At 36.7% G+C, this 23,257-nt stretch overlaps 1 protein-coding gene across 5 annotated transcripts in view; it reads right to left on the bottom strand.

The window, feature by feature from the left end:
* KLHL5 (kelch like family member 5) overlaps positions 1 to 23,257 on the bottom strand; it is an 84,599-nt gene that overhangs the window by 21,276 nt on the left and 40,066 nt on the right. For all 5 annotated transcript variants that reach the window (XM_032400206.1, XM_032400203.1, XM_032400205.1 and 2 more), the window contains 2 exons: positions 21,162 to 21,374; positions 10,467 to 10,653 (listed from right to left, as the gene is read on the bottom strand). In XM_032400206.1, the coding sequence (XP_032256097.1) occupies positions 10,467 to 10,653; positions 21,162 to 21,374 (400 nt within the window). The remainder of the gene's footprint in view (positions 1 to 10,466; positions 10,654 to 21,161; positions 21,375 to 23,257) is intronic.

Below are 23,257 nucleotides of genomic sequence, written 5' to 3'. Positions count from 1 at the left end.
AAGAAGAGACAAAGAAGGACATTATATAATGATAAAGAGGACAATCCAACAAAAAAATATAACAATTGTAAACATTTATGCACGCAACATGGGAGCACCCAAATACATAAAACAATAACAAACATAAAGGACCTAACTGATAACACAATAATAGTAGGGGACTTTAATACCCCACTTATATCAATGGACAGATCATCTAAGCAGAAAATGAACAAGGAAACAATGGCTTTGGATGACATACTGGACTAGATGGATTTAACAGTTATATTCAGAACATTTCATCCTAAAACAATAGAATATACATTTTTTTCAAGTGCACATGGAACATTCTCCAGAATAGATCACATGTTAGGCCACAAAACAAGTCTCAAAAAATTTAAAAAGACTGAAGTCATACCATGAATCTCTTCTGATCACAATACTTTGAAACTAGAAGTCAACCACAAAAAAAAATCTGGAAATACCACAAATACATGGAGGTTAAATAACATGCTAACTAAACAATGAATGGGTCAACGAGGAAATAAAAGAAGAAATTTAAAAATACATGGAAACAAAAGAAAATGAAAACACAATGTTTTAAAACCTTTGGGACACAGCAAAAGTGATTCTAAGAGGGTAGTTTATAGCAATATAAGCCTACAAGAAAAATCTCAAAACACCTAAGCTTACACCTAAAGAAGCTAGAAAAAGAACAACAAAGAAAACCTAAAATCAGCAGAAGGAAGGAAATAATAAAGACTAGAGCAGAAATAAATGATATAGAAACTAAAAACAAAACAAAACAAAAACCCCAAAAACAATAGAACAGATCAATAAAACCAGGAGATCATTCTTTGAAAAAAACAAAAAAACAAACAATAAAATTGATAAGTCTCTAGCTAGACTTATCCAAAAGAAAAGAGAGAGGACACAAATAAGTAAAATCACAAATGAGAATGTAGAAGTAGCAACCAACACCACAGAAATACAAGCAATTATAAGAGAATATTATGAAAAACTATATACCAACAAATTGGACAACCTAGAAGAAATGGATAAATTCCTAGAAACATATAAACTACCAAAACTGAAACAGGAAGAAATACAAAATTTGAACAGACTGATAACTAGCAAAGAAACTGAATCAGCAATCAAAAAACTCCTAACAAACAAAAGTCCTGGACCAGATGGGCTTCAAAGGAGAATTCTACCAAACATTTAAAGGAGAGTTAATACCGGGGCGCCTGGGTGGCCCAATCGTTAACCGTCTGCCTTCAGCTCAGGTCATGATCCCAGAGTTCTGGGATGGAGCCCCGCATCGGGCTCCCTGCTCAGTGGGAGGCCTGCTTCTCTCTCCCACTCCCCCTGCTTGTGTTCCCTTTCTCACTGTGTCTCTGTCAAATAAATAAAATCTTAAAAAAAAAAAAAAGAAGAGTTAATACCTATTTTTCTCAAACTAGTCAAAAAATAGAAAAAGGAAAACTTCCAAATTTATTCTATGAGACCAGCATTCTCCTGATACCAAAACCAGACAAAGCCACCACCACAAAAAAAAAAAAAAAAAAGAACTACAGGTCAATATCCCTGATGAACAAAGATGCAAAAATTCTCAACAAAATACTAGCAAATTGAATACAACAATACATTAAAAAAAAAAAATCATTCGCCATGATCAAGTGGGATCTATTCCTGGGTTGTAAGGGTGGTTCAATATTCACAAATCAACCAACATGATACATTGCATCAATAAGACAAAGGATAAGAACCACATGATCATTTCTTTTCTTTCTTTCTTTCTTTTTTTTTTAGAGAGAGAGAGAGTGAGCGTGAGTGAGCAGGGGGTGGAGGAGAGAGAGGGAGAGAGAGAATCTCAAGCAGGCTCCATGCCCAGGGTGGAGCCTGATGTAGGGTCAATCTCACGACCCTGAGACCATGACCTGAGCCAAAATCAAGAGTCAGACACTTAACTGACTGAGCCACCCAGGTGCCCCATGATCATTTCAATAGACGTAGAAAAAGCATATGACAGAGTACAACATTCATTCATGTTAAAAACCCTCAACAAAGTAGGTTTAGAGGGAACATACCTCAACACAATAAAGGCCATAGCTAACATCATCCTCAATGGGGAAAAACTGAAAGCCTTTGCCCTAAGGTCAGGAACAAAACAAGGATGTCCACTCTCACCACTTTTATTCAACATAAAACTGGAAGTCCTAGCCACAGCAATCAGACAACAGAAAGAAATAAAAGGCATCCAAATTGGTAAAGAAGAAGCAAAAGTTCCACTATTTGCAGATGACATGATACTATATATAGAAAACCCAAAAGACTGCACTACAAATTTGTTAGAAGTGATAAACATATGCAGTAACATGATATAAAATCAATCTATAGAAATCTATTGCATTTCTAGACACCAATAATGAAGCAGAGAAAGAGAAATTAAGAAAACAATCCTATTTATAATTACACCAAAAATATTAAGAATACCTAGGAATAATCCTAACCTAAGAGGTGAAAGACCTGTACTCTGAAAACTATAAAACACTGCTGAAAGAAATTGAAGATGACACAAAGAAATGGAAAGACATTCCATGCTTATGGATTGGAAGACCAAATATTGTAAAATGTCCACATTACCCAAAGCAAGCTACATATCTATCTATCAATCTGTCTATCTATCTATTTGTTTTTTAAGTAGGCTTCACATCCAGCATGGAGCCCAACACGGGGCTTGAACTCATGACCCTGAGATCAAGACCTGGGCTCAGAGCAAGAGTCGGACACTTAACTGACTGAGCCATTAAGGTGCTCCTATCTATCTAGCTATTTTTAAGTAAGCTCTATGCCCAATGTAGGGCTTGAACTCACAACCCCATGATCAAGAGTCACATGCTCTACTGTCTGAGCCAGCCAGGCACCCCAGCAATCTATATATTTAATGCAATTCCTCTCCAAATACCAACAGCATTTTTCACAGAACTAGAACAAACAATCCTAAAATTTGTATGGAACCACAAAAGACTCCAAATAGCCAAAGCAACCTTGAAAAAGAAAAGCAAAGCTGGAGCCATCACAATTCCAGACTTCAAGTTATATTATAAAGCTGTAGTGATCAAAACAGTATGGTACTGGCACAAAAAGAGACACATAGATCAGTAGAACATAATAGAAAATCCAGAAATAACCCCACAATTACACGGTCAATTAATCTTTGACAAAGCAGGTAAGACTATCCAATGGGAAATAGGCAGCCTCTTTAACAAATGGTGTGGGGAAAACTGGACAGCAAAATGCAAGAGAATGAAACTGGACCACTTTCTTTTACCATATACAAAAATAAATTCAAAATGGATGAAAGAACAAAATGTGAGACCTGAAACCATAAAAATCCTAGAAGAGAGCACAGGTGGTAATTTCTCTGACATTGGCCATAGCAACTTTTTTCTAGATAGTTTCCCTGAGGCAAGGGAAACAAAAACAAAAATAAACTATTGGGACTACATCAATATAGAAATCTTCTGCACAGCAAAGGAAACAATTAACAAAACTAAAAGGCAACCTGCAGAGTGGGAGGAGATATTGGTAAATGACATATCTGATAAAGGGTGAGTATCCAAAATATATAAAGAACTTATATAACTCAACACCCAAAAACCAAATAATCCAATTAAAAAACAGACAGAAAACATTAACAGACATTTCTCCAAAGAAGACTTACAGATGGCCAATTGACACATGACAAGATGCTCATCATCACATATCAGGGAAATGCAAATCAAAACTACAATGAGGTATCTCCTCACACCTGTGAGAATGGCTAAAAACAACAACAGAAGAAACAACAGGTGTTGGCGAGGATGTGGAGAAAGGAGAACCCTCTTGCACTCTTGGTGGGAATGCAAACTTGTGCGGCCACTCTGGAAAACAGCATGAAGGTTCTGCAAAAGGTTAAAAACAACTACCTTATGATCCAACAATTGCAGTATTGAGTATTTACCCAAAGAATCCAAAAGCACTAATTCAGGGGTGCCTGGGTGGCTCAGTTAGTTAAGTGACCGACTCTTGATCTCAGCTCAGGTCTTGATCTCAAGGTCATGAGTTCAAGCCCCTGTTGGGCTCCATGCTGGGCGTGAAGCCTACTTTTAAAAAAAAAAAAAGCACTAAGTCAAAGGGATACATGCACACCTATGTTTATAGCAGCATTATTTATTTTAGCCAAGATATGGAAGCAACCTGAATGTCCATGGATTGATGAATGGATAAAGAAGTTGTGGTATATATATATAATGAAATATTACTCAGCCATAAAAAAGAATTAAATCTTGCCATTGCAATGACATGGATAGAGCCAGAGAGTATTATGCTAAGTGAAATAAGTCAGTCAGAGAAAGACAAATACCATATGATTTCACTCATATGTGGAATTTAATAAAAACAAAACAAATGAACATAATGAGGGAAAAGAAAAGAGAGGAAAACCAAGAAACAGACTCTTAACTATAGAGAACAAACTGATGGTAACCAGAGGGAAGGTGGGTGGGGGATGGGTGAAACAGGTGATGGGGATTAAGGAGTCACTTGTCATGATGAGCACAGGGTGATTAAAATAAAAACTCAGGTCATGATCCCAGGGTCCTGGGATTAGCCCGCATCAGAGGTCCCTGCTCAGCGGGGAGCCTGCTTCCCCCTCTCCCTGTTCCCCTACACCCCACTTGTGCACTCTCTCGCTATCTCTCTGTCTCTCAAATAAGTAAATAAAATCTTTAAAAAAATTAACTGTATAGAGAAAAAAAAATTTTTTTAATAAAATCTTAAAGAAAATTTTGTAGCAGGTAAAACTACTAACAGTATCAAATGCTACCAAGAGGACCAAGTAAGATGAAGACCACAAAGTATTACTGGATTTATCTTCATGGAGGTCATTAGTAACTTTATAGAGAGTCCCTTGTCTGAGTGGTTAAGACATGATGGGGAGGTGAGGGGATAAGAGATAATGAGCACAGATGACTGTATGAGAAGTTCAGCTATAAAAGGGAGGAGAGAGATAGGAGTTACTACTAGGTGGGTTGAGAGAGGTTTTGTTTTGTTTTGCTTTTCAACTGGATAAACTGGAGTTTGCTCACATGCTAACGGGAAGGATCGAGTTGTGAGGAAAGAAGCTGACGGGGTCCTACTGAACAGCGAGGTTCCTGAGGAGGCAGGAAAGGGCAGTGTCAGAACACAGGTGTGGGGCTGGCCTTTCTAGGAGCAGGGAGGGGATACATACTCTATTGCAACCTAGAAGGACAAGAGCATGAGTGCAGATCATGAACTTGGGAAACTATGAGCGTGGGGAGTCTGGGAGTAATTGTCTGGTCCTGTCTATATTTTTTTAAGAATTAGAAGATTCCAGGGGCACCTGGGTGTCTCAGTCAGTTAAGTGCCTGACTGTTGGTTTCAGGTCAGGTCATGATCTCACAGTCATGGGGTCTAGCCCCGCACTGGGCTCTGCACTCATCACAGAGTCTACTTCAGATTCACTCTCCCTCTCCCTCCCACTCTCTCTCTCAAATAAATAAAGAAAATCTTAAAAAAAAAAAAAAAAAAAGAATTAAAAGATTCCAGGAATTCTTTTGTTTTATGAAGTGAGAAAAAAATTTAAAAGCCCCACCCCTCTAAAATAACCCAACCTCCATTTATGAAGAGTTCAATTAGAATCTATTTTATTTCTCTCTTTCTAAGCTTCTAACACAACATGCAATCAGAGCTATCTTTATAGAATTAAAATCAGGACAAATATTTATTCTAAAGTATTTGTTATAATTAGTTCATCAGAGCACTAATACTATTGATAATCTAAAATTTAGAAACTTTTGTTATATATATATATATATATATATAATATATAATATATTTTCTCATATGTTACAGTTTTTATTTTTTTAATTTACCCTACAAAATTCTTAAGTTATTTGGGATAAAGTCCAAGTCTTTTTCCATCTCTGTACTCTTGTTTTTTTAAGATTTTATTTTTAAGTAATCTCTACACCCAACATGGGGCTTGAACTCACAACTCCGAGATCAAGAGCCACACTTTCCACAGACCAAGCCAGCCAGGTGTCCCACCATCTCTGTATTCTTCACATCAACAAACAGAGTTCCTTGTATGTAGTAGCTGTTCAAAAATATTTTTTGAGCTTGAATAATCTTTATAATTTTTAGGTATAATGAGATTTTATTCATACTATTTCATGTAATAGTATACTTTATTCATCACTCTAAATTTAATCTTTAAAAATGTCTTCATTCTGTCAAATAAAAAGGCAATGCTAATCATTTTTCCTCACTAATGAGTTTAAGGAACATTTTTTTTCATTCAATGTTATTTTACTTCCAGTTCTCTAAGCAGTATCATAGTCCCAGGAATTGGTGACTAAAATTTCCTTTGCAAACACCAAACATAATTCTTTTTCTTTTTAACACTCACTTTTCAAATTTTATTCATAACCATTGAATATGTGTATGACAACGCAAATACATTATTACTAGAAAGATAATTTAAATAAACAACAGACACAGTATAAATAACTGCAACACAATGATATTACTGAATAAGTCAAAGCATAATCTTTTATGACATTTTTGCAAAAAAAAATGGATATTTTTACAGGGTACTTTATATAATAATTTTAATTTTTAAAAAGATTTATTTATTTATTTATTTGGGAGGGGGCAGAGGGAGAGAGAGAATCCCAAGTAGACTCCCAGTTGAGCCCCAGTCGGAGCTCGATCCCACAACCCTGAGATCATGACCTGAGCCGAAATCAAGAGTCAGACACTTAACTGACTGAGCCACCCAGGCGCCCCTATAATATTTAACTTCAAAGGAGGTAATATTGTTATCAAGGTAACAATGCCCCCACCAAATCCATGTTTACCCAGAACCTCAGAATATAAACTATTTTGAAAATGAGGTTTTTGTAGATGTAATTAGTTAAGATGGAAACATGTTATGGAAAAGTATGCACAAGCAGGGGAGCGGCAGGCAGAGGGAGAAGCAGGGTCTCCGTTGAGCAAGGAGCCCAATGAGGGACTTGATCCCAGGACCCTGGCATCATGACCTGAGCCGAAGACAGACGCTTAACTACCTGAGCTACCCAGGCATCCCACCAAACATAATTCTTAAAAAAAAACCCCAAATATCCTCAAATAACAAATTCCTAATAATTACAAAATTCTATATAAAAGCTTAGAAGTTCCCTGACTTATACTAAAAGATTAACCTTTAAAAAAGTAAGCAGAAATATATCCTAACTTTTTCTTAGTGGCTATTTAGAAACATTTCCAGCTTATTTGTTGGGCCCTATACTAAGATATATGAAGGGGCCAAGAACCCAATGATCAGACTGCCATCCAATTAATGCAAATTGCTCCTCATTATAAAGACTTTGGGTACAAAGTAAGTTAAGGCCAGGGAAGATAGCTTGAATCAGATAGAAGGTGAGAACAACTGGCATCTAGGAAAGACTCAGAAATAAAGTTGGTCAAGTAATAATGGCCAGATTACAGAAAGTCTTGGAAACTAGAAAGAGGAATTGACATCTTATGTGGTAAGAAATGAAGACTGTTGTAGTTTCTGAGCAGAGCAGTGCATGTTAACAGAAGAGGTCATAAGGCAGAGGGTGTAGTCTCCAGAGTCAGTGCCTGCTTTGAATCCTGATTCCATCACTAATTAGCTGGGTACTCCTGGGAAAGACAGGTAACTCTTCTAAGTACAGGCATCCTAGGGCAATAACAACATTCAGCTCTTAGAGTTATTATGAACATGGGATTAAAAATGATAGGTGAAGCGCTTAACGTAATGCCTGGCCCATAGTAACAACACAAGGAATGCTATTCGCACTAAATGAACATGATCAAAAGATGTAGGCTCATAGGAGGCTACCAGGAACTGGAAAGTAGCAATGGAAATTTAGAAGAATAAGACTCATTTGAAAGAAGACTTGGTGATTGTCAGACTGTAAGATTTGAAAGAAAGAGAGAGAGAGAGAAAGAAACAAAGAAAGAGAGAGAGAGAAATGTATTATTTACTTTGGGTACCCCTTCTTATGCATGGAGAATCTTCCACTGTACAAAAGAGCTTTGATGAGAGACAGGAGCCCCATCTCCCATAAAGCTGAAGACAGATATTCATCCTCACTGTCCTTGGAAGTTTAGGGCCCAGGATTGCCCTAAAGCTAGTAAAATAGATACTTGAACCTAGGATTTAAAATCCAAGGCAGGGGGTGCCTGGGTGGCTCAGATGGTTAAGTGTCTGCCTTTGGCTCAGGTCATGATCCTGGGGTCCTGGGGTCAAGTCCCGCACTGGGCTCCCTGCTCCTTGGGGAGCCTGCTTCTCCCTCTGCCTCTCTCTCTGTCTCTCATGAATAAATAAATAAAACCTTTAAAAAAAACTAAAATCCAAGGCAGGCATTAGAAAGAAGGTGCAGTGGATATAGTTCCTGCCTATTTCTCCACGGCCTTCCTTATCTGCTTAAATGGGCCAGGGCTGGTGTCCATTCATGCTACTGAAAAATGCTGAATTTCTGTTCCAAGTCCTCAAGTCTGGGAGACACGGTCAGAGAAGACCTGAACACACATAGTTTGAGATGAAAGCTGAACGACAAATAGATCTTTCACACAAGTTGAAAATATGAGAATGAAAGCAACACAAGAGTACAAGCAACACAGAAATAACAATTAAAGCCTTAAAAAAGAGAAGGAAAGAAGGAGAGGGAGAAGTGCTAGTAAGGACTACAAAGCTGAGCACCAGTTCCAGGCATATAGTAAATACTTAATAAGTATTTGCAGAATGATTACCCGGACTGTGGCTCTCCAGAAATTTCAAATATTTATACTATGACTCTCATCAGCTATTTAACTTTACATATTTCTATACCATTCAGTGATCAAGCCTATATTTGGAACTTAAGTATCCATAAATACATACTTAGCACCATATTATGTTATATGGGATAATATCTACATCTATATCTTTGTTACCATGAAGCTAAAAGTTAAATTACAATAAAACTCTTTCAATTAGCGCTCCTATTTTTATATCCATTAAGGATATCACATGGAAAAGAAATCTTTAGATGTGAATAATGCATTGAGGGCTTCAGTCCTACAAATAATTCCAGAGATGGCAAAGGACAACCTTCACTCATATGGCAAATATTTATTGGTGCTGTCTATGTGCAAGGCACTGTTCTAGGCTCTGTGGGATTGATTGTTGAAAAAAACAAGTTTCTTGCTTTCCAGAGCTTACTTGGGGGGAGGAAAGAAGTAGATAGATCAGGTGCTATGAAGAAACATAAGCAGAGGAATGAGATACAAAGAGGTACCCACAAGATTAGAAAGTGATAGACAGGTGATGACTGGCCAATGGGAATCTTTTTTGGTTAAACTGATGTTTGGAGATCTGAGTGAATAATTTCTGCTAGCCATTCCAACATCAGGGCACAGAGCATTCCAGTGAGAGGGGACAGCTAATGTAATATCCCCGATGTGGGATAATGTTTGGCTTATTACATGAACAAGGAGGCCAGTGGGGCTGGAACAGAAAGAGTGAGGGGAGAAGTAGAATGAGTTGAGCTCAGAGATGTAGTCCCAAGTCAGAGAGGTGCTGTCAGGGGATGGAAGGCTATTAGTACTAGTAATTCAGAGAAGGGAGATCAATGTATACTGAGAGATAACACAGAAAGCTTCTAGCACGCTACCTGGCACTGAGTAGGAACTATATATGGTGTTTTATTACTATTATTGTTGTTAGTAGTAACAACTGTTGCAAGAACAGTACAAAGAATTCCCAGAGACCCTTGGCCCAGATTTTCCAAATGTGGATGTTTTACATTTGCTTTCGATGTATACGGTATGTATACGGTATGTATACTTTTCTCCCCCCGAACTGTTTAAGTTGTAGAAATGATGCCCCTGTATCCTAAATACTTCAGTGTATCTTTCTCAAAACAAGAAACCCTGTTACGAAACCACAAAACAATCTTCAAAATCTGGAAATTAACATTTATACAGTGCTGTTATCTAATCTACAGACTTTATTTTGGATCTTATTGTTTGTTCCTATTATGTCCCTTACAGCAGAAGAAATTCAAGCTGATGCACTGCCCTGTCTTTATTTGTATCAGTGTGGACTCATGAATACTTATTGATTTAATAAATGATCATCTTTTATCATTATTTATTTTGGTGTTAAAATTATCCCAGATTTGGACAGTGGTGGTGCCTACAAACGGCCTCTTCTGTCCCTTGAACTGTCTCCATTATTCTTTGAGCACTTCCTTACTTTCTGGCACTATAAGATGTTCTGCGACTACCTGGTATTTTTCCAGTCCTGGAACCAGCCATTTCTCTAAAGAGCTTTCTGGCCATGTGTGTTACTAATTAAAATTCCTTCCCTCCCTCCGCCCTGTTTTCCCCCCCAAAAGATTATTTAATACCTTTTGTTGAATCCATTCCTCCAACTGCAAATAATGTTCCAACCGTTGACTTTCTAGGTTTTGTCCGAGGGCTTTGTAACATGGGTCGTCTCTCTGGTAATAAATGGTACTTCATTGCTTCCATAATAAGTTTCTGACATTCTATATCATCCCGAAAAAGTGCATTATTTTCCATGTCTGCCAGGAACTAGAAAAGAATAGTGAGTATGTATGCTGAATGAGCAAGAAAATAGTAATTAAAAGAAAACATAGTTTACAAATGGAAAGCATCTCATTTAAAAAAAAAATCCAAGTCTGGACACCTATTTTTAAATAAAATATGCAATATTTACAAGATTTACATTTTAAATTTCATTGAAAAATATAAACTGAAGAGGATCAGTGGTATACTCTGAAACCTGAAATAGTGCTTATCTCTGGGGAGTAGAGAAATGGTGCTTCTTAAATAATCTTTTTTACTGCTTTTCTATATTGTCTAGATTTTCTACAATAAGTCATTTTTACTTTTTAAATTAGAAATGATTTTAATTGAAAAAGAGTAATTATAAATAAAAGTTGACTAATTAGACTGCATTTACCTGACCTATCTAAACAGAGCTCAAAGAAACAGCAGGGGTGCCTGGGTGACTCAGTGGTTAAGCATCTGACTCTTGATTTTGGCTCAGGTCATGATCACAACAGTCATGAGATCAAGCTCTGAGATGGGCTCTGTGCTGGGCGGGGAGTCTGCTTGAGATTCTCTCTCCCCCTTTTCGTCTGCCCCTCCCCACCTCTAAAAAATAAAAAAACAACAACAGCAAAAACTTACCAGTTTCTTAAGGGGCAAAGAACTCTAAATGATGATTATCCTGAAAGAATTTAAATCCCTTGTGCTTCACTGAATCTGATTTTTAAAATTTATATAATTTTATGCAAAAGTATAGATATGGTTTCATCCTGCCTTTTAAAAAATTATTTTCTTGTCTTACCAGATAAAGGGCTAGTATCCAAAATCTATAAAGAACTTATCAAACTCAACACCCAAAGAACAAATAATCCAATCAAGAAATGGGCAGAAGACATGAACAGACATTTCTCCAAAGAAGACATACAAATGGCCAACAGACACATGAAAAAATGCTCAACACCACTTGGTGTGAGGGAAGTACAAATCAAAACCACAATAAGATACCACCTCACACTGGTCAGAATGGCTAAAATTAACAAGTCAGGAAACAACAGATGTTGGCGAAGATGCAGAGAAAGGGGAACCCTCCTACACTGTTGGTGGGAATGCAAGCTGGTACAGCCACTCTGGAAAACAGTATGGAGGTTCCTCAAGAAGTTGAAAATAGAGCTACCCTATGACCCAGCTATTGCACTACTAGGTATTTACCCCAAAGATACAAATGTAGTGACCTAAATCGGCACCTGCACCCCAATGTTTATAGCAGCAATGTCCACAATAGCCAAACTATGGAAAGAGCCCAGATGTCCATCAACAGATGAATGGATAAAGAAGATATGGCATATATATACAATGGAATATTACTCAGTCATCAAAAAAAAATGAAATCTTGCCATTTGCCACAATGTGGATGGAACTAGAGGGTATTATGCTAAGTGAAATAAGTCATCAGAGAAAGACAATTATCATATGATCTTGCTCATATGTAGAATATAAGAAACAAGACAGAGAATCATAGGGGAAGGGAGGGAAAAATAAAAGAAGACAAAATCAGAGAGGGAGACAAACCATAAGAGACTCTTAATCATAGGAAACAAACTGAAGGTTGCTGGAGGGGAGTGGAGTGGGGGGCTGGGGTAACTGGGTGATGGACATTAAGGAGGGCACATGATGTAATGAGTACTGGGTATTATATAAGACTGATGAATCACTGAACTCCGAAACTAATAATATATTATGTTAAATAAAAAATACAAAAAAAAAAAAAAGAATTTCTTTTCCTTTTGTGTTTGTTTCTCCATCCACCTCCCTACCTCTTTTTGCTGTATTTCTTTTATTCAGGTTATTGATCCATGTGAAATTAATTTATAAATAGAGTATGAGCTGAGGAATATTTTAATTTCCTTCAAGGTAGATGGCCAATTTTGTACCAGCACCATTTATTAAACAATCTCCTCCATTTCCAAGTGAATTGAACTTTGGTTATATATCATATTCTTATAAATACAACTCAGGATACAGGAGACCTGTTTTCTGACTATTCTTTTCCATTGACCTTTTTGTCTATTCCTATTCTAATACCACATTTTTTAGTGTCTTGATAGCATATTCTCATTTTTTAAAAGATTTTATTTATTTGTCAGAGAGCGAGCGAGTGCGCGTGTACAAGCAGGGGGTGCAGCCGGCAGAGGGAGAAGCAGGCTCCCCTCTGACAGGGAGCCCGATGTGGGACTGGATCCCAGGACCCTGGGATCATGACCTGAGCTGAAGGCAGATGCTTAACCATCTGAGCCACCCAGGCATCCCAGCATATTCTGATTTTTTGATAGAAATCTATCCTGTTCATTTTCATAGGCTTCTTGGCTATTTTTGAGGCTTTACTTTCCATATAAGCTAAAGATAAATTTATCTAATTCCCTTTCACCAACTTGATCCTGTTGGAATGCTAATATGAACTGCATTAAATTATTTATTAATTTCAGAAGAATTTACATTTTTATGATATTAAGTCTTTCTTTTCAGGAAGCCTTTCCATTTATATACCTTTCTTCATATAGGTTATATGCCTTTCTTTTATTAAATAAACGTATTTAATATACATATTACACATTTTATTATTTTTATTGCTATTGGGAATGCATTTTTAAATTTTCATTTTGCCCATATTTTGGAGAGAAAAATCTTTTGATTATTGTATACCTATAATCTACTATTTTACCACATTCCTTTATAAAACTATAGTTATTAGGCATACAATCATAATCACCACCAAAGAGGGATATAGTTGACATCTCTTTCTAATGTGTATGCCAATTACTTCATTTTTATTTTATTTTTTATTTTATTATTAGAATTGCTAAAACATTCAAAGCAATGGTTAAATAATCAGGGTGATACAGAGTACCCATTTCTGGTTTGAATTGGTATGGTTTTAGTGTTTGACTAGGATGAAAGTTGCTATAGCAATTAGTAATCCATCTTTATTGTATTTGGGCTCTTTTCTTTTCTCCCTATTTTACTTCAGAGTTTTAAAACTAAGAATGGTTCCTACATTTTTTCCAAATGCCTTTTATACATCTAGTGATATGATCATATGGCTTTTTCTCTTTTAAGTTACTGATATAATAATTATCTTGACAGATTTCCTGATAATCATTCTTATATTCCTGGAAAAAATATTCCCGGTCATAGTGTATCATTCTTTTGATATACTGCAGGATCATATTTGATAATATAAGGTATATTTTACATATCATATAATTCACCATTTGAAGTATACAATTCAGTGGTTTTTAGCAAATTTGCCAAGTTGTGCAACCATTACCATAAACAGCTTTGGAACATTTTCATCACCCCACCTAGATCTCATGTGCGGTTTGCTGTTTAATCTCTGTTCCCATCTCCTGTCCCATGTGCTTATCTGTCTCTATAGATTTGCGTTTTTGTTTTTTTTTTTGATGTTTCATATAAAGTCATATAATATGTGGTCTCTTGTGTCTTGCTTTTTTCCTTTAGTGTGTTTTTGAGGTTCATCTATGTGTAGCATGTATCAGTACCTCATTTCTTTTATTAAAACATTTTTTAATGTTATTTTTTTTAAAATGCAGATATTCTATTTTTTTTCAAAGATTTCATTTATTTACTTGTCAGAGAGAGCGAGCGGCAGGCAGAGGGAGAAGCAGACTCCCCACTCAGCAGCGAGCCCGACGCGGGACTCGATCCCAGGACCCCAGGATCACGACCCGAGTTGAAGGCAGACGCTTAACCGACTGAGCCACCCAGGCGCCCAAAGCAGTTTTTTATTGTAGTTGGCACACAAGGTTACATTAGTTTCAGGTGCACAACATAGTGATTCAACAACTCTGTATATTATGCTATGCTCACCTCAAGTGTATGCACACCATGTCACTGTACAACACTATTACAATACCATTCACTACATTCCCTGTTATAGCTTTTATACCCATGACTTATTTATTCCATACTGGAAGTCTGTCTCTCTCCCTCCTCTTCATCCATTTTGCCAATCCCCCACCCCCACTGCTCTAGCAACCATCAGTTTGTTCTCTGTATTTATGGCTCTGTTTCTTGCTTGGTTTGTTTTTAGATTCCACATATAAGTTAAATCAATGGCATTTGTCTTTCTCTGTCTGACTTCTTTCACTTAGCATAATACCTTCTAGGCCTATCCATGTTGGCACAAATGACAAGATCTCATCCATTTTTTTTTTAATTATTATTATGTTATGTTAATCACCATACATTACAACATTAGTTTTTGATGTAGTGTTCCATGATTCATTGTTTTCGTACAACAGCCAGTGCTCCATGGAGAACGTGCCCTCTTTAATACCCATCGCTGGGCTAACCCATCCCCCCACCCCCCTCCCCTCTAGATCTCATCCATTTTTATGGCTGAATAATATTCCTGTGTGTGTGTGTGTGTGTGTGTGTGTGTGTGTGTATACCACATATTCTTTATCCACTCATCTATTGATGGACACATGGGTTGCGTTCTTATCTTAGCTATTGTAAGTAATGCTGCAATAAACACAGGGGTGTATGTATCTTTTGAATAAGTGTTGTTTTCTTTGGGTAAATATCCAGCAGTGGAATTATTAGATCATATGGTATTTCTATTTTTAATGTTTTGAAGAATCTCCATACTGTTTTCCACAGTGGCTATGCCAATTTATATTCCCACAAACAGTGCATGAGTGTTCCTTACTACTTCATTTCTTTTTATTGCTAAATAATATTCCATTTATGGATGTACCACATTTTGTCTATCTGTTCACAGTTGATGGATACAGATTATTTCCAGTTTTTGGCTGTTACAAATAAAGCTGCTAAGAACATTTGCATGCAGGTCTTTATGCCAATAAATGTTTTCATTTCTCTTGGGTAGATACCTAGAAATAGAATTGCTGGGTCATATGGTAAATACATGTTAACTTTTTAAGAAACTGCCAAACTGTTTTCCAAGTAGCTGCATCATTTTGTGTTACCACCAGCAATATATGAGGTTCCTGTTCCTCCACATTCTCCCTAACAATTGTTACTACCTCCTTTTATTTTAGCCATTTGAATGGGTGGGGAATGCAGTTTTACTTTGCAAATGCAAATGAGTAATAATGTTGAGAATATGTTCATATTTTGATAATGGAAGAGTCTGTAACAAAAGTCACTATAAAAAAAAGTTTGTGGCATTTGGAAACTGAGAACAGCATGCTAACAGCAAAAAAGCCATATTAAGACTAAGTCTTAGGACCTATGCCAGAGTATAAATTATGGTATTAATTATTCTGTATTTTTTCTATGCACACAAAATATAGTTATACTTGCTACAGAAACCATTACCGAATATGCACCAAGTTGGCTCATTCAGATTGATCTTAATGTTTATATTACTTCTGTTATATATAATTACTTTAGTCCTTTGTAAATAGAAATAAATGTGAAAAATTGTAGAAAGTCAAGTCTTGGGAGACTTAATAGTTACTGCAATTTGAAGTAAAATATATTCTTTTTTTAAAGATTTTATTTATTTATTTGAGAGAGAGAGAGAGATTGAGAGAACAAGTGGGAGGAGGAGCAGAGGGAGAAGCAGACTCCCCCCCACCAAGCTGAGCAGGGAGCCCCATATGGGACTCAATTCCAGGACACTGGGATCATGACCTGAGCCAAAGGCAGACGCTTAACTGACTGAGCCACCCAGGTGTCCTGAAGTAAAAAATATTCTTAAACATGCTAAGAGTCTCTATGCGTTATGAATAAATGAGATTAATCATATTTAAGTTGAGAGATGAGAGTAATAGAAGGGAATATAAAGCCATTAATCCATGTATCAGATTAATCAAATGGGAAGTACCAGAAATCACTTGAAAAATCATTCAGAAGGCAATGAAAGAGAACTAAAAATTACAGACTCTTGAATACTCTGCATTTTAGATGAACACTATGTGCCTTCTCTGCCATTAGATAATGACAAATTACTTAAATGAAGGCATTTAGAAAAAAGACGAAACATTTTCAATGTGTACATTTTTATCTTCACTCACATACTTGATCTCCATATGACTACTTCTCTAAAACTGCCCCCTCCAATACTACTTAAAGTAAAAAAATAGAATGTGAATGATTTCTGAATTCTATAGGCTTTAAAAATGTATTGGTATCAAAAACACATAAACTCAAAGAATGGTAAAGGTAAATACTGGCTCATTTTATATTTTTGACTTTCAGTAGAAAATAGTAATGAAAATTGAGAACAGAAGAGTGAAGACCAAGATACTTATAACACAAGCTAACCATTGGGACCTTTAAGAATTTAGGTGTCAAAATATTTTAAATAATGTACATCTGTCCTAGTATTCCTATTCACATTGTTTAAAATTTGATCAAACAGAAAAGCTTGTAACGCATTCAAAGGTAAAACAAAAAACCGCAAACATGTATCCTCTGGATTATTCAGAGTTAAAAAAAAGTCACCACAACCAACCACACTAAATGATCAGTTGGTAGAGGATTATAATTACATATATTATTTCTTAGGTCATTTTAAGGATCTACACTACAATATACACTATAATAAAATTACTACATATGTAAATTTCATCCCTTCTAGCTAGACTGAATAGTGTTTCATATTAACAGAGTAGGGTAAAAGTTCACTGAGGAAGGAACTATTTCACAAAAGTGGATTCTTTTTAAAAATTTTATTTATTGTTTTTTAAAATTTTATTTATTTTAATTCCAGTATAGTTAACATACAGTGTTATGTTAGTTTCAGGTGTACAATATAGTGATTTGACAACTCTATAGATTACTCAGTGCTCATCATAATAAGTGTATTCTTAATCCCCTTCATCTATTTACAAAAGTACATTCTTTAGGTAACTGGGCCTGCTGGCCATTTAATACTAGTCATTTGTTATTATTTGATACTCTTTGGACAATTTAAATAATTGTCATATTGTCCTACCTTTTATAATAAAACGTACAGAATACAATCCAACGTTTTCTTGATGATTTGAGAGTCTACTTCCAAACTTCATCACTTGATAACTATCATTTTGCAACCGTGCCTTTCACTTTTAACAAGGAAAGAAAAAAAAACACCCCTACTAGTATCTCTAAGCGTCACAATAGTGCAACATGGTATTATCTTTGCAGGAAAAAAACATGGCTCAGAGAGATGAAGTAACTTATTTGAATCATACAGGGCAATGCGGTTTCCATCAGTCACCACTACTCATCTGCTAAGATCTGGTTCCCAAACTTGAGTGTGCTTCAAATCCACTTGCAGGCATATGAAAGCACAATCTGCTGGGCCCCACCACCAGAGTCTCAGATCCTGTAGCTGTAGAATGGGGCCAATAATTTGCATTTTACACAACTTTCCAGGCGGTGCTGATCCTAGAGCTGGGGGCCACACTTTGAGAATAAATGGGCTAATCCAGTGGATCTTCTGTCCTTAACTGTCTCCTCTGTAATATCCGATGCTGTTAAAATTTCCTCCTCCTTAACATGGAATCTCTTTTTAAGAGCACTTGAGTTATTTAGGCAGGTTTAGGAACTACCACTATATACTACTATTTCTGAGGGTTCCACCCCTAGTGCCCTTGTGTTCTCTTTGGCCAAGTCATTCTCTTCCTTTTGGCTACGACAACCTAAATAAGAAATTTTCAAAACTTCTTCCTAGGCTCCAAGAGGACTAAAGGTACCAAGAAGCTCTGGGAACGTGATTCTTCCATTTTCTTCCCACCTTGAAATCAGCTCTTCCTCCTGTATTCTTTGCCTTAATGGACAGCGCCTTCCTTAATCTCATTGCACAAATCAGAATCATTCTGGATCCCTCTTTCTTTGGTACCCCGCACCTTTCAATGGGTCATTAAGTTGTATCAGTTCTACTTCCTAAATAGCTCTTGAGCCTGGTAATTTCTCTACCTGCTCTGCCCGAGAGCACCTAATTCACTTGTCTGAATCCAATAGTCTTCCTAATGGATTTCTACTTTGATCGCTCTAATCCAATCTCCACAATGCAGTTAGAGGATCTTCCTAAATAAAATGATAATTATGCCATTCCCTGCTTAAAATTCTTTAGTGCTTCCTCACTGCTTTGGGGATAAAATGCAAACTCCCTGGCATCACTAGAGATTCTTTGTCTCTCCATACTGCCCTTTTATGTCTGCACTCAAGCCATGTGAGCTCTCTTCAAATTCCAGAGCATGACACATTTGCTCATGACACCATAACTAGGTATAATCCCCTATCTCTCCTGGGCTATCATGCCCCCTCTGCGGGGTAGCTACTCAGGATGTAGACCGAGTGACACTTGAGAAAGTTCTCCCAGATTCCCCACCATCAGCCCGGGCAGGCTACTCCAGTTACTTTCATAATGCCATGTTCATATACCTGTCATTGCCTTCCTCTCATTATATTGTAGTCACAAATTTGTTTTATTTATTTTTTTACAAATTTATTTTTTAATCTATTTCTTCCTCCACTTGATATACCTCCCCTGACCCAGCAGTTTTACACATGGTATGTTCAGGGGGCTGACTGGTTCAGTGAAAAAGGCACAGAACTTAACTTGGGTTCAAGTTCTCCCTCTGTCTCTTATTAGCTCTATGATGTTAGCCAAGTAGCAAAGGCAAATAAAACTACAATGTAGAAGGACAGAAATTTATGCAATCGTTTTATGATCTTGAGCATATGGTTTTCCTTTTTTGGTCTGTTACTTCATTTGTACAATAGGTGTCAGGCTAAATGATTGCCTTTCAACTCTAAGATCTTATGGTTATGATTATCAGCAGTATCCTGGATAAGAGAAGTGTTAAACGTCTCTCGGAATCATGCAAACATAGTATCATAAATATTTGAAACTGCAGGACTGAAGTCAATCGTCAGGTTACTTAATCGCACAGATTCTTTTCAAAGTCTACTAGGATTTTTCACATTTTATTTTCTTTAACCTAGAAAAGGATAAGAAAAATAACTTCTGCTAAGTACCAGTAAAATGTAACTTTCTTCTTTAAATCTGATTTCAAGGGAAACGTTTTACAATGTTATTTTTCCTGAATTGGCATCAATTCGTGCAGTTTCATGTCTATGAATTCACATAACATGCTACCCCTGAAGAGGACGTCTTTCTTATAAAGCATCAGCACTACTTCTTGTCTCTATAAGGTTGAGAGCGAACAACACCTTCTGCTAACAACCGCTGGAAATAATACATAATGCTCAAGATAAATACAAATAAGATAAAATTTATGGCACTTGAACAACAAACATCTGCCCTCGAGCAGTCACAGCTCATTCTTTCTTCACTTTCAAGGCCTCTTTCTCTATTCAAGCCTTCCAGCTAAGCAGCAGAGGAAATTATTGTACATTAAGTCTCCTTTATGTTCCAAGACCCTCAGCGGATGCCTGAAACCGGAAATAGTACCGAACCCTATATATATCATGTTTTTTTTCTATACATACATACCTATGATCAAGTTTATATTTAAAAGTTAGGCACAGTAAGAGAACAGCGACTAATAACATAGGACAATTAAACTGTAATTAAAGTTATGTGAATGTGGTCTTTCTCACGCTTTCCTTCCTCTTGTGATGATGAGATAGTAAGATGCCTACGTGATGAGATGAAGTGAGGTGAGTGACGCAGGCCCTGTGATGTGTGGAAGGATACTGCTGCCCTTCTGACAAGAGGTCAGGAGGACCATGTCCTTCCTGACCATGGCTGACCGCGGGTAACTGACACCGTGGAAGGCAAAACTGCAGATAAGGAGGGACTGCTATACATCCCAGTTAGAACTGTACAAGGCGGAAACTACGCGTGCAAATGTGTTCCGACTGATTGCCTTGAATACACTAACTAGATAGCTCTCAATTCTAAAAGAATGCTGATAATCCTACCATGATTATTTGTAGCACATTTGATGTTACAGAGCACTTTTCTCATCTTTATAATAATCCTGTGAGATAGTCAAAGAGGATGTCATCTCCACCTGACAGATTAAAAGACTGGGGTGTGTGAATATGCCAAGACACAGAGTTTTAAGATGTCAGAGCAGGAACTCTTACCATGCCTCAGTTTATGTATCACCAGAATCCAGCATTTAGTGGATACTTAATAAACACGAAGCAAATGAATTAATCTAAATTTCTGGCTCCTGGTATTCACTGCTACTTTCATCCGCAGCTTTACTAATTCTTCAATAGCTAGAATAGGTTTGTAAACTGAGTCAAATAAAATTATTAACCCCGAAGCAACAATGTTATTTAATTAATGCAATTTAGGTAGTGAGAACTTCTGGGTCGAAAACACAAGCAGAAGTTTTTTTTAGCTAAGTATCTTTTCACCTACACATTTCATCAAATATGTAAAATAACCTTATCGGAAAGAAGAGCCAAAGGAAAAAACCTATATTCACGTACATTTTAACATGATTAGCATAAAATCAATACCCAAATGTTGTTGAAATTAGGATACGGATTTTAAATAATCAAAAACAGTTTACCTGTGGTGCAAGAAGAGGTAGCCTAATATAAGCCAAAAGTTTACTGAGATCTTTCCGTCTCTGTTCTAGATCATGACGGACCCAAGTAAGAAGTGCATTCAGTATTGTCTCCTCGTTAGGAATGTTCATGTCATCACTTGCCAAGAGCTTTGCGATTTCATTGGCTGGTAATAATACAAATTCCTGGTTTCGAATTACTTCCATGAAATGTTCCTAGAGGGGAAAAAGCAGCACATCAACAATATTGTTCCTTCTGTGCATCAGTTTAAGAGAAAATAAACACATTTGAATTAGATGCCAAAACACAGTTTATACTTGAGACCTTCCTTACCATAGCATTACTGTTTATTAGGAAAGAAACACAGTATAAAATAACATTTAAACTGCCATTATGTTGTGACACTGTAAGTCTCCGTATCAGTAGAATTAAATTTTACCATTTCGTACATTCTATTTTATTTTTTTAAGAGATTTGTTTATTTGAGAGAGAGAGAGAACATGTGAGTGGGGGTGGGGCGAGGGGCAGAGGGAGAGAGAGAGAGAAATCCTTAAGCGGACTCCCCGCTGAGCACAGAGCCTGATGTGGGGCTCGATACCAGGACCCTGAGATCATAACCTGAGCTGAAATTGAGAACTGGCTGCTTAACTGAGCTACCCAGGTGCCTCTACCATTTGGTACACTTTAAAAATGGACCTGGGATTTTTAGGTTTTGCTTTACTCAAGTTAGGGAATAGTTCTGGCAAGTCTTTCGAGAGTTAGAGGGTAGAAAAAATGAATTAGACTCTGAGATGTAGGATAGTCTAACATCCAAGTTAGGTTACATTTGTGGTTGCTGAAGACTTTGGCTTACAGTGCAGCCAGATACCTGGGTGAGCCATGAAATTATTTCTCTTACCCAGAAATGGCTGTCAGTCAGGCTGGCTGGATTTCCCAAGACCGTTCTGTACCACAGAAGTCTTCTCAGACTTCTGGGAAGACTACATCCTTATGGCTATCCTGGCTCTGATTGGCCTTCAAGAGTGTTTTAATGTAATTCATAAGACTACCCAGGATTTTAGGTCTGTTTTAAAAACTTCGAATGGGTTAGCCTGGTGATGGGTATTAAAGAGGGCACGTACTGCATGGAGCACTGGGTGTTATACGCAAACAATGAATCATGGAACACTACATCAAAAACTAACAATGTAATGTATGGTGATTAACATAACATAATTTTAAAAAAAGGAAAAAAAAACAACTTCGAATCTGATATATGTATGAGGTTCTTTTGGTCTCAAAGAAAAAGAGCCAAAGCAAAAGCACTGACATAGAATGAATGCACTGGGACTCCAGGACCTTGGACTGAAGATAATTCAGTTGCAGCCACATACTAGAATCAGGCTCCTTATCATTTAAAATGGGAGACAGAAATGACTTCAGCTGTGAGATAATGATCTTTACTAGGATATTATGCTAAACAGTCCAAAGAGATGGGAAATTTACTATCTGGTTTGCAAGGTTACAAGTCTTAATGCATGGATTGTTTACTTAGCTATAATATAAATGCAAATGCTACGCATATTGTCCCTTAATGTTTTTCTTATACTTCCTACTGTGTTGTGGCTGTCTCAGCATACACGGTTTAAGTGAAATAGGTAGGGCCATTTAAATTAGAGCTAGAGATAAGGATTACCAGCAACTATCTTCTACATTAAAACGAGAATTATATGTTCCCTGTAGCTTGCAGTAACCCAAATTAGGTACTGATCTAAAATATATCTTGGGTTGACATTCCTTTCTTAGAAATTCTTAACAGGAAACCATACATGAATAATTAACTAAATTCAATTGCTTCAATTCATCATGATTTGCTAAAGATGCCCAAATGTATCTATTTTAAATGACTGATTATCATTTTCAGAAATATATTTTAATAAAACCTCGATGTTGGCTTCAAGCAAACTGTTCTACTCAATTGTATACTGACATTATAAAACGATCTGGTAACACATTGCAAGAGCTATAAAAATGTTGAAGCTCTCAACCCAGTTATCCTACTAGCAGTTTAATCCTTAATAAATAATTCACAAGAGGAAAAAAAAAAAGCTGATGCTTC

This window comes from Phoca vitulina, unplaced genomic scaffold (genome assembly GCF_004348235.1).
Source record: "Phoca vitulina isolate PV1807 unplaced genomic scaffold, GSC_HSeal_1.0 scaffold3, whole genome shotgun sequence".
Taxonomy (NCBI): Eukaryota; Metazoa; Chordata; class Mammalia; order Carnivora; family Phocidae; genus Phoca; species Phoca vitulina.
Note: the sequence above shows the minus strand (reverse complement) of the source record. Positions and strands in the feature narration are given on the sequence as shown.